The following is an 11,894-nucleotide window of genomic DNA, read 5'->3' on the forward strand; positions in this document are numbered from 1 at the left end:
GAATGTTCTTAATCTTAACTGGCTTCACATAATGAATACTTTTCACCTTGTTTACTGACCTTACATCCTGAATGCTTCCAATATTGTTAAATGGCTCTACATAATGAATGTTTTTCTACCTTGTTAACCTAACCTTTGTCTCCAGCACCTCACTGTTAACTGCAAGTTTTATCTGATCTGAGTCATGCTCAGCTGAACCTCTTGTGTCACAAAACACAGAACTTAACTCATTCCCTGCTTGCTCATACCCTATACACATTTTCAGGGGCATGCATATTTAAAACTAATGAGAAGGAATTTCTTCTCTCTGAGGGTATGGATTTTGTGGAATTCTTTATACAGAGGACTGGTGAAGTTGGATAATTGAACATAATCAAAACTGACAGGGTTTTAAATCAATCAGGGATATGGGGGTAAAGTAAGAAAGTGAAGTGGAGATTTAAGCAGATCAACCATGATATCATCGAATAGCAAAGCAGACTTGATAAACTGAATTACCTGTCTCTGCTCCCGTGTCTAAAGGCAACTGCATCTTGTGGAGTATAATTGTTTTAAGATACAGTACTGCCACTGTGGATTGGTATGGAAGAGAGTGTATTTTTAAGGTGTTGGCTGCAGTATCAAATCAAATGGGTTGCTTAGTCCTGGATGGTGTTGAACTTCTTGAGTGTTCTTGAAGCTGCGCCCATCCAAGTGGAGAGTGCTCCACTACACATCGGACTTCAGAAGGTTCACTAGGATGATATCAGGTATGGAGGGATTGTCTTATAAGCAAAAAATGAGAGGTGATTTTATTGAAACAAGAAAGATTCTTAGGAGGCTTGACAGGATAAATACCGAAAGGATATTTCTTTCATGGGAGAGTCTAGGGCTAGAGAGTAGTGTGAGAATAAAGGAGTGCCATTTTAAGACTGAGATGAAGATAGAGTCAGAGTAGTATACAGCACTAAAAACAGATTCTTCAGTCCATTCGTCCATGCCAACCATTTGTCCTAAATAACTCCAGTCACATTTGCCAGAGTTTGGTCCATATCCCTCCAAACCGTTCTTATTCGTAGTCCCATCCAGATAATTGCACCAGCCTCTACCATTTCCTCTGGCAGCTCATTCCATACACACACCACCCTCTGAAAAAACTGCCCCTTAGGTCCCTTTTAAATCTTTCCCTTCTCATCTAAAACCTATGCCCTCCAGTTTTGGACTCACCTATCCTGGGGAAAAAGACCTTGACTATTCACCCTATCCATGCCCATCATAATTTTATAAACTTCTATAAGGTCACCCCACAGCCTTGGATGCTCCAGGGAAAATAGCCCCAGTCTATTCAGCCTCTCCCTAAAGCTCAAAACCTCCAACCTTATAAATATTTTCTTAACCTTTGCAAGTTTCATAACATCTTTCCTTTAGTGGGGAGACCTCAGAGTTGTGCATCTTTGAAACTCCTGCTACAGAGAGCTGCCACACAGAGTCTATATTTTAATCTGAGATAGATTCTTGATCAGTAGGGGAGTCAAGGGTTATGGGGAAAGGGCAGTAAAGTGGGTGTGAGAAATGTTGGATCAGCCATGAACTTATTGAATAGTGGAGCAGGCTCGAAGGGCCAAATGGCCTACTCCTGTTCCTATTTCTTATGGTCTATTCTCACCAAGGGTAAAGGGTAGAGAATCAGAGCCAGATCTTTATGGATAAAGAAAGAGATAGAGAGCAAGATGAAGCAGAAAACATGTCTGTATAACATTTTGATAATAGGCGAGAACCTGTTGGATATTTAAATTTCATCTGTTAAGCATAGGAAAAAAAAAGAGAATGGTTGCCAACATAAAATGAAATCTAAAAAGTCGCCTAAAAAGGCATATAAAAATGAATGAATTGGTTGTAGCCACGTGTACCTAATTACAGTGAAAAGGTTTTTTTTGCGAGCAGTACAGGCAGATAATAGCAAACAAGGATATACAGAGCGTGATGCATTTGCTTCTACCAACAAAGAAGATGCTGCCAATGTCATAATGAAACTGGAATTGTATTAGACCTGTGTGGGCTGAAAAATGAGCAAGGCAGAAGAATTGGAAAAGCTGGTTCTGCTTAAATGTTGGTAGGCTTCCAGGACTGGATCATATGCATGAGGACACTGAAGGAATTCAGATGGAAACTGCAGTGGCACTGGCCAATATCTTTTAATCTTCCTTAGATATACCGACCGTATTAGAGGAGTGAATAATTGCACATGTTACACACTTGTTCAAAACAGATGAGAAGATAAATCTAGCAAAATTATAAACCCATCAGTTTAACCTCAGTGAAGAAAGTCATTTGGAAAGAGTACTCTGATAAAATTGACAGTCACTTGGACAAATACACATTCATTAAGAAAAGTTGCAACAATTTGTTAATCACAAATAATGTTTAACAAATTTGAGGTTTCAGTAAGATAATGGACAACATTGACATGGGTAATGTGGTTGATGTGGTGTACAAAAATTGCAAAAGGCATTTAATAACATGCCTGAGAGCAAGCTTTTCAGCAAAGTAAATCGTCACAAAATAAAAGGGAAGTACTGACATGGAAACCAAGTTCATTGAGTGACAGAAAACAGAGTTGCTGTTAATGCGTTATTTTTAGGCTGGAAGAATAATATATTAATGTTCTCTAGGGGCTGTTATTTGGACTATTGCTTTTCCTGATCTCTATTAATGGACAAGACTTAAGAATTGATAAGTGTGGCATCGGAAAAGCATAGCAGGTCAGACAGCAACTGAGGAGCAGGAGAGTTGACAGTTTGGGCATTAGCCCTTCAACAGGAATGTCCAGCATCTGCAGTCCTCACTTTCTCCGAGACTGAAAAGGACTGGGAATAACTTCAGAATTTGCAGATGACAAAATCTTGAGAATATTGTGCACTGCGAGGGTAGTGATAGACTTCAGAAAGAATACAGATAAGCTGGCAGCATGGTGGACATGCAGCAGACAAACTATATTTCAGAGAACTATCAAGTATGAGTGTTTCAATTTGTTAGGAAGACCAGAGGAGAGGCAACAATACAAAGGATAATATTCTAAGGGGCATTTAAGAGTAAAGGGGTCTGTGGTTTTACGAATACAAATCATTGATTGTGGAAGGGTATAGATAAAGGAGGTTGAGGGGTAACCTGAAAGAGGTTTATGAAATCACAAGGGGCATCGAAAAGATGAATACCAAATGGAAAATCGAAAACTAGGGGGCATATTTTTAAGGTGAAAGGAGAAAGATTTAGAAAGGAGCTGAGGGGCAACTACACAGAGGATAATTAGTATATAGAATAAACTGCCAGAGGAAGTAATCGATGCAAGTATAGTGACAACATTTAAAAGACATTTGAATAGGTACATGAATCGGAATGGTTTAGAGGGATATGGGCCAAATACAGATAGGTGGGTCTCGCTTAGTTTGGGAAACTTGGTCAGCGTGGATGATTTGGACTGCAGGGTCTGTTTCTATGCTGTATGACTGTGGTGAATGGTGAAAAATCCCATTTCTGTTTCTAAATCAGACAAAACAAAATCCCCTAGATATGTCTTATGTACAAGAGCAGGAAAAATCCAACCCAGACAATTACCACCCTCAGCATACTTTTGATCATCAGTAAAGCAATGGAAGGTTTTGTCAACAGTGCTACCTAGCAGCATGTGCAAAGTGCACCTGCTCATCAACAAGCAATTTCGGTTCCAATAATTAGATTAGATTACATGACATTACAGTGTGGAAACAGGCCCTTCGGCCCAACAAGTCCACACCGACCCACCCATACCCCTACATTTACCTCTCACCTAACACTACAGGCAATTTGGCATGGCCAATTCACCTGACCTGCACATCTTTGGACTGTGGGAGGAAACCGGAGCACCCGGAGGAAACCCACGCAGACACGGGGAGAACGTGCAAACTCCACACAGTCAGTCGCCTGAGGTGGGAATTGAACCCGGGTCTCTGGCACTGTGAGGCAGCAGTGCTCACCACTGTGCCGCCCACAATTCTCCAGTCCTCTCACACCATTCAATGTTGGGGAAAAACTGAAAGGATATAGCCCTTGGAATTTCCACTCTCACTTCCCTCAGTATCCTTGGATGTATTTCACTCAGTCCCAATAACTTGTCAACTTTAAGTACCAACAACTTATCCAATACCACCTTATTAATTCTGAACCAGAATTATTCCATTCCAAGTATTTACACATTTGCAGTAGAACCCTAATTTACAATTTTTAAAAAAAATTCTCATCTAATAGATGGATACACATAATCTGAGTAATACTGCAGATGTTGGAAATCTGAAGATGAATCATATCAAACTCAAAACGTGAACTCCACTTCTCTCTCCACAGATGCTGCCAGACCTGCAGTTCCTTCAACATTTTCTGTTTTTATTAAAAATGGAAGTAGTTTTTCCACACGGCATTAATGAGACTACATCTAAAGTATTGAATATAGTTTTGTTCTCCTTTATACGTAAAAAGGACATAATTGCACTAAAAGCAGTGTAAAGAAGGCTCACTTAGCTATTTCGTGGGATGAGGAAAGCTTAGACAAATTGGGCCCACAACCATTAGAGTTTACCAAAATGAGAGGTGATCTTTTAAAGCATACAAGATTTTGAGAGACTTAATAGGTTAGATTCGAGAGTGTGGTGCTGGAAAAGCACAGCAGGTCAAGCAGGATCCGAGGAGAAAGTTGGCAGGTAAGCTCACTCATTGTTTAAAAGACCCCATATTCTAATATTGTAGACTTAGAAATGGGAACTCTTTCAGCCATCTTAATTGTGCTGATTCTTTGAAACAGCAGTGATTTATTTTGTCTGTAACCCTCATTCTTAAGAGTCTATCACAACTCAGTTAAAACCATCAAGAAAATACCCTCAACCATCTTTCCAGCTAAGATAGTCCACATTCCAACGAGTGAAAACATCTCCTTTTCAATCCATGACATCACCAGAGGAAACACTCTTCCTCTTCACTCAACCTGCTCACATCACCCACCCATCTATGGAAAATAGTCCTAACTTTTACAACCTCTCCATCAGGGAAGTCCCTCATCCCTGGTCACACCCTGGTAAATCTTCTCAAAATACTTGCTAATGATTTGTTTCTTTCCCAGAATTCTGTCCCTCTATTCATAAAGCAAACTATATGCACTTTTTAAAACAATCTGTCACCTTGAATTGATTATTGCTCCGAGCCAAAAAAAGTTTCTTTCTTGGCGTATCGATAAATGGTTGTTTTTGCAAAGTGTAATGTACTCTTACATTAGTCCTCCCAAAGTGCATCACTCCTTCATAGAACTCAATACTTGTCATTCCACTATACATCTAGACTATTCTGTAACTATCCTCATCCTGATCCACTATTTTGCCAAGTTTAATATCAACTTGCAAGTTTTATAATACTGCTCCTTTAACCAGTCTAGATCTTAAAAAGAAAAAAAAATCAACAAATAACAGACAAAAAACCACCCTTGAAGATACATCAGAAAAAAAACCATCCAACCTTTTGCTTTCAGTCATTATGCCTATGTTGTACCCAGGTCATTCTCCCTAAATTTTGTGGCTTTCATTTCTATTAAGTGTCTTATAGGGCTCGTCAACCCTTCCAAAAGTTCATACATGAAACATCTAGAACGTACAATGTGTACTATTCAGATACTTCAAAAAATTAAAATTAAACATATTTCATCTTTAAGCAAATACACCAATCTCCTTAATTAACCCTTACCTAGCCAAAAGAAAATTTTGGTCCGATAATAGATTCTAATTATCACTGATGTTAGGCTGGCTGACTTTTAGCCCTGAGTTGACTCTCTTCCCCCATCTTGAATTTCCATACTTTTGTATCCAATGAGGATTGCAAGATTATAACCGATCCACCTTTGCTGCATTCAGCAATTCAAGATGCATTCCATTTGTACTAAAGAACTTCCAACGCACTCAGTAAAGCTATCCTACTGGGGATCTTCACCGTCAAAGATGGGTTGAAAAGAGATTTACCAGGATGTTGCAGAGTATGGAAGGTCTAGTTTATAACGAGAGGGTGGATAGGCTAGACTTTATTACTGGAGCGTAAGAGGTTGACAGGCAATATTACAGAATTATACGATAAATGAGAGGTATAAATAGTTAATGGTAATTGTCTTTTACCTAGGATAGCGATTTCAAGAGCATAAGACATAGGAGCAGAAATTATGCCATTCAGCCCATCGAGTCTGTTCTGACATTCAAAAAAATGGCCAATAATTTTCTCAACCCCATTCTCCCGCTTTCTCCCTGTAACCCTTGATACTCAAGAACCTATCTATCTGTCTTAAATATACTCCATGACCTGGCCTCCACGGCCTTCTGTGACAATGAATTCCATAGGTTCTCCACTCTCTGGTTGAAGAAGTTTCTCCTTATCTTGTAAACCTCCTCTGAACATGCTTCAGGGCCACTACAGCCTTCCTGAGATATGGAGATCAAAACTGCACTCAATATTCGAAACTAGGGCGCACAATTTTTAAGGTGACAGGAGTGTGATTTAGAAGAGACATGAGGGGCATTTTTTTAAAACAAAACACGAGGGTCATTTGCGCATTGAATGAACTTCCTGAGCAAGTGGTACATGTAGTTACAATTACAACATTTAGGTAAATACATGAATAGGAAAGGTTTAGAGGGATATGGACCAGGACCAGGCAGGTGGGACTAGTTTAGTTTGGGATTATGACGATGTAACAAGCAAAGTAGACAACTATAGCTACAATATCTGGACTTCTAGAAGGAATCTGATATGGTGCCACACAAAAGTTAATATACAAGGCAATATCATATGGGGATTGGGGTAATTTATCAGCTTGGAAACACAATTGACTAACCTACAGAAAGCAGAAAGTCAAGATAAATAGATCTTTTTCTGGTTGGCAAGAGTGCTATAGTCTTCAAGCTCCAGTTATATATACTAATAACTTGAATGCAGAGACAAAAATAAAGGTACCATAGCCAAATTTGCAGTCAATATTAAAATAGGTCATAAGTTGTAACATAAGAAAGTTACAAATGAATATGGATTACTTAAGTGAAAATGTGCCAAAATTTGGTAGATGGAGTTTAGCATACATGTTGAGGTTATCCATTTTTGACGAAACAGCATAAAGGAAACGTATTATCTAAATGGAGAGAAACTTCAGGGTACTTCAGTACAAAGGAATCTGTGTGTGTTCACGCACAAATTGCAGAAAGCATGCAGGTAATCAGGAAGGCAAATGGAATTTCGGTACTTATAGCTAAACAAAAAAAAAGTAGGGAAGGACATCTTATTTAAAGGAAAGATGTGAAAGCCCTGGGAAGTGTAAAAAGATTACAGAAATTGAGCTTGTTCTTCTTGGAACAAAGATTGAGAGGTGACATTATTATAGGTGTTCAAAATTATACACAATTTTGACAGGGTAAGAAAGGATATTCTGTTTCCACTAGTTGGTAGGTCAGCAGTTAGAGATCACTATTTCAATGCTGACTGCAAGACAGCAAGGAGTGAGAGGAGGAGAAACTTCTTTACTAGAGTTCGAATTTCGAATGAGCTGCCTGGGAGAGTGGTGGAGATGGATTCCATAGGAGATTTCAAAAGAGAGCTGGATGTATATTAGAAAGTGATGTATTTGGGGGCTGGAGAATGAGACTAGCTGGACAGCGTTTTTGGGAACCAGTACAGACACAATGGGTCAAATGCCCTCCTTCTAAACTACAAAATTCTATGTTTCGAAGTGCTGCTGCAACTGTACAAAGCATCAGTTACAGCACTCCTGGAGTACGGTGTTTCCTTTACTTCAGGACAAATGGAGGCATTGGAGACAGTTCAGAAGAGGCTCACCAGACTGATCACAGATGTAGGGTTTGTCTTAAAAAGGAGCGATTGAGTAGTTAAGGCTATAGTCCCTGAAGTTGAGAAGAGTTTAGAAGAATAAGAGGGAATCTAATTGAGGTATAAAAGATGGCTAAAGGGAATTAATCAAGTAAATGAAAAGAGGCTGTCCTACAAGAAGAAACAATCTAAAATTAGATTTTAAGATAAAGGGGTAGCAGGTTTAAAGCAGATGAGTAGAAAGAGTGCAGTAGATGACAGGACATTCAGTAAATTTTAAAAAGAAGATAGACAATTTTAAAATTTGTAATGGTTTGAAGGGTTATGGGGAGCAGGCAGTAGAGCTGAGGTCATGATTGTAGTGAATGGCAGGGTTGGCTCAAGAGGCTGAATCACCATTCATGCTCTTCATTCTTATGTTTTTAAGCTCCATCATACTGTCCATAATTCCTCTCCTTAGATGTGACACTATTCACTGTCTTTGTGGAAACCGACACAAAGTACTCACTGGCTTATGCCATATTCTCCATCTCCACAACATAACTTCTTTTGGCTACTCAATAAATCCAAAGTTTTCCACTGTAAACTGTTTACACTTTACCATTAATAGATTAACACAGTCAAAATAGTAAAATCAATTACTGGATTAACTAGATGTTCCTAATGGGAGCACAATATGGGAAAAGAAACAAGTTTACAAGAAAGTAGTTAACTATGAACTAAAAACATAGTTGTCTGTGTTCCCCTTGAGGCAGCAAATCCTGGCTGAATCTAGCCATCCAACTCCCAGTATGGTTCCAGTACAGGAAGATCTACAGTTGATATGCTCTTTAAAGTCTAGCAGCTGTAAGAGAAATGCAGTAAACAAAGGAGTCCACTGTACATGGCATCCATTCATCTCAACAAGACGTAACTACATAAGCAGAGGGAGCCTTTTTAAGCTATTCAGAGCTGCTCAATGTGACCTCCTCTTTCCAAGATGATGTCAGGTCAGCTATACGGGTACAACAACAGAAGCCTATGAGATCTGCAGTGATGATAAGCAGGGTCGTATTCTGGTACAGACACTCTTGAACACATTCTTCCATTTACTGCTGTCATTTACCTTCAGGACATTTACAGCAAATGCCAGAACTGACAGAAAGCTATTCATCCTCATCTTGAATCTCAGACAAACACTCCATACTGAGAAACACCTTCAGTGGCAAATAGTTAAACTCTCCAACTTGTAAAGTATAATTTGTCCATCGATATCAGGAAAACAAATGCCACGGTCTGGGATGATGAGATACCAATATTTACCAGCAATGCCAAAGTGACTTTGGATGTTGCTGACAGCTTCACATTCGCCAGCAACTTGATGCTGAAATTAACATAAGAGTCACAAAAGCCGAAGCTGTTACACCCAAGCAAAGTAAAAGTGCAGAATAATTTCAGCCCAAGAATACTGATAATTGAGTCCACTAAGCATCCATCCAGAGGACATGCCTCTAGTGTTGAGACCTGAGCAACATATCCTAAACAGGAGAAAAAGCTGAACAGGTTCCACCTTAGCTGTAAAAGAGGGGTTCATTTTTCTTCTGTTGTGATTTCTAAGCATTCCTAAGGAGCCAATGAGATAGAAGATGGTCATAGGCCCAAAGACTTTCACTGTACTGGAGTAGGCTCTGGATTACATCTTCCTGGATGTCCATACATCCTCTATAGTGACACCTGAAAACAATGAAGGCGGACAGACATATGCTGACAGGCACTAATGGCCCTGACCTCTAAAAGGTAAACTGCTTGGAAAAATACTCAGTTCATCAATTTGGAAGTGGGGCTTGTGTGTGGGGGGGGGGATATTTAAAAACATCAAAGAAGAGACCTAAAGACAGCAAAGAAGAGACCTAGTTCAAAATATCAATGGTTTACCTCTCTACAGATACTACCAGAACTCAGTTTCTCTAATATTTTCAGATTCTACATTGAGCTTCTTCTCAGCCCATTGTCTCCCTCTGCAGCAACTGAAGAAACAATAACCATGCATAAATCATCTCACACTCCTAGGTGCCTTTCTTTGACTAAGGGGTTAAACTGAGTACCATCCATTTTTCACAGGTGGATGTAATGGATGCTATTGCACAATTAAACAAAAGAAGAAATTGCTGGCAAAACTCAGGTGGTCTGGCAGCATTTGTGGGGAGAAATCAGAGTCAACATTGAGTCTGGTGACTCTTCAACAGAACTGTCTGGGGTTCTCTGCTTTCTCTCCAAAGATGCTGTCAAACCAGAGTTTTACCACCAATTTCTGTTCTTAATTCAGGTCTCCAGCATCCACAGTTCTTTGTTTTACCTTACTGTCGCACAATGAGTTAGGTTTTCCCACTGTCAATAACAATGGAACAAGTACCACCACGATAATTCTGTACGTGTATTATTACTGCGTGCAAAGTGATTTTAGCTACTCTTATGCAGGAAACGTGACAATTAAATTTCACTGGCTCCTTAGGAATGCTTAGAAATCACAACAGAAGAAAAATGAACCCCTCTTTTACGATTGAGAAATCAGGTTGCCCAGGTGAAAGAGAAAAATTCCAGATATTAATTGTTATCAAACAGGCCACAGAATCCGATCCAAAGCGCCTGTAAAAAGGCACATATTCCTTTCCAAGAGCCTCACACCCAGCTGACAATCAGTACCAGGCCCTTCGTTCAGCCCAAATAATAGGGATGCAAAACGCGCACGCGCAGTCTGCAGCAGCGCCGCAGCAACGCGCACGGCGAGGACGGGAGGGGCGTGTCTGAACACATCCCCACCAACTCTCTTGAATGAACTCTCTAGTCACAATCACCATCTTCAATCATTTCTTTTATTTTGTTTGAAATAAACAGAAAACGTCTGATATTCTCCCACACACAAACACCGAAATAAACCCTCACAAGGAGCGCGCTTCGCCGCCGCCCGGCTCTCACCCACTCCCGCCAGCGCGCACGCGCCCAACGGCTCCTTCCCGACGAGAGCGCGCTCTCCGCTAGGGTGTGATGGTGGCAGCAACAACCGCCGGCCTGGGCAGTACTGCCGGCGCCGTCTCCGAGACAACCGAGCAAGTACACCTTCGGGAAAAATCTGTCAACCCAACTCCCTACTCCTCCCCCGCCACCGCCTCGCCTGTTACCCTCTCTCCCAGCCCTCAAATCGAGGAAGGATCACGCAGACAGGGAGCTCTAGCGCAGAGGCGGCCGTTGCTAATGGTTGTTGAGCCGTCTCTTAAACAATGATCGTGAGAAGAGGCGCTCAAAAAAAAAATCTGTTCCCCGCTTCCACTAACCGTCGCTCCGTTTGATTTCGACGTAAATCCCGATTTGGACTTTTCCAAAATTGACAGCCATACTTCGTCCGCTAACATTCGTCGCACGATATCTCGGTTGATTAGAAATGTATTTAACCGTTGATGATTTTCCCCTACAAGTTTGCTGACACTTCCTCGTTATTCCCTCTCTACAATTACCGGGCAGCAAGAGTAGCGCCAGCACTACTGCGCATGCCCCAGTCACCTCCCCTCTGCCAGCTCCTCATCAATATAAAGGCAAAGTCGATCCTTCTCCTTAATTTTGTGATTTTAATGCTACGCCGACAAAAATGTGCATACATTTTTTTAAAAAAAGGCTACAGTTGTCTTTTCTAAGATAACGCTCGTTTTGAAAAGTGTATACGTTGTAGTGCCCGTAGGGGCATAATAAGGATCAAGAGGGATGCTCCAGTAGCTGGAAACAGAACCAACACAAAGGAAGGTGGTGTTTGTTGGAAGTACATGAATCACAAAAAAACTTCGCGTGCTGGTAGAGCAATTAGTTTATTTACTCGGTCCAAACGCTTCATGATTTTGAAAACTTCTACCAGATCTTAAGTTGAGGCCTAACCTTTTTTTTATATAGGCTTACCATCATTTGCTTGTTTTTGTCCTCTATGCCCCTCTTTATAAAGCCAGAATTCTGTATGGTCAACCCCTTTTTTCCAATTTCCCTCAACACCTTCAGTTATTTGTGCACGT

General features: G+C 40.5%; 1 protein-coding gene across 4 annotated transcripts in view; it reads right to left on the minus strand.

The window, feature by feature from the left end:
• Positions 1-11,388, minus strand: part of kif2a (kinesin family member 2a) — a 147,918-nt gene extending 136,530 nt beyond the window's left edge. For 3 of the 4 annotated variants that reach the window (XM_072571007.1, XM_072570998.1, XM_072570989.1), the window contains exon 1: positions 11,172-11,386. In XM_072571007.1, the coding sequence (XP_072427108.1) occupies positions 11,172-11,232 (61 nt within the window). In that variant the 5' untranslated portion in view covers positions 11,233-11,386. Of the gene's footprint in view, positions 1-11,171 lie in introns of all 4 variants that reach the window. The other variant, XM_072571016.1, reaches the window with a different exon arrangement.
• Positions 11,389-11,894: the final 506 nt, after the last annotated feature.

The sequence above is a fragment of the Chiloscyllium punctatum genome, chromosome 1 (genome assembly GCF_047496795.1).
Source record: "Chiloscyllium punctatum isolate Juve2018m chromosome 1, sChiPun1.3, whole genome shotgun sequence".
Taxonomy (NCBI): Eukaryota; Metazoa; Chordata; class Chondrichthyes; order Orectolobiformes; family Hemiscylliidae; genus Chiloscyllium; species Chiloscyllium punctatum.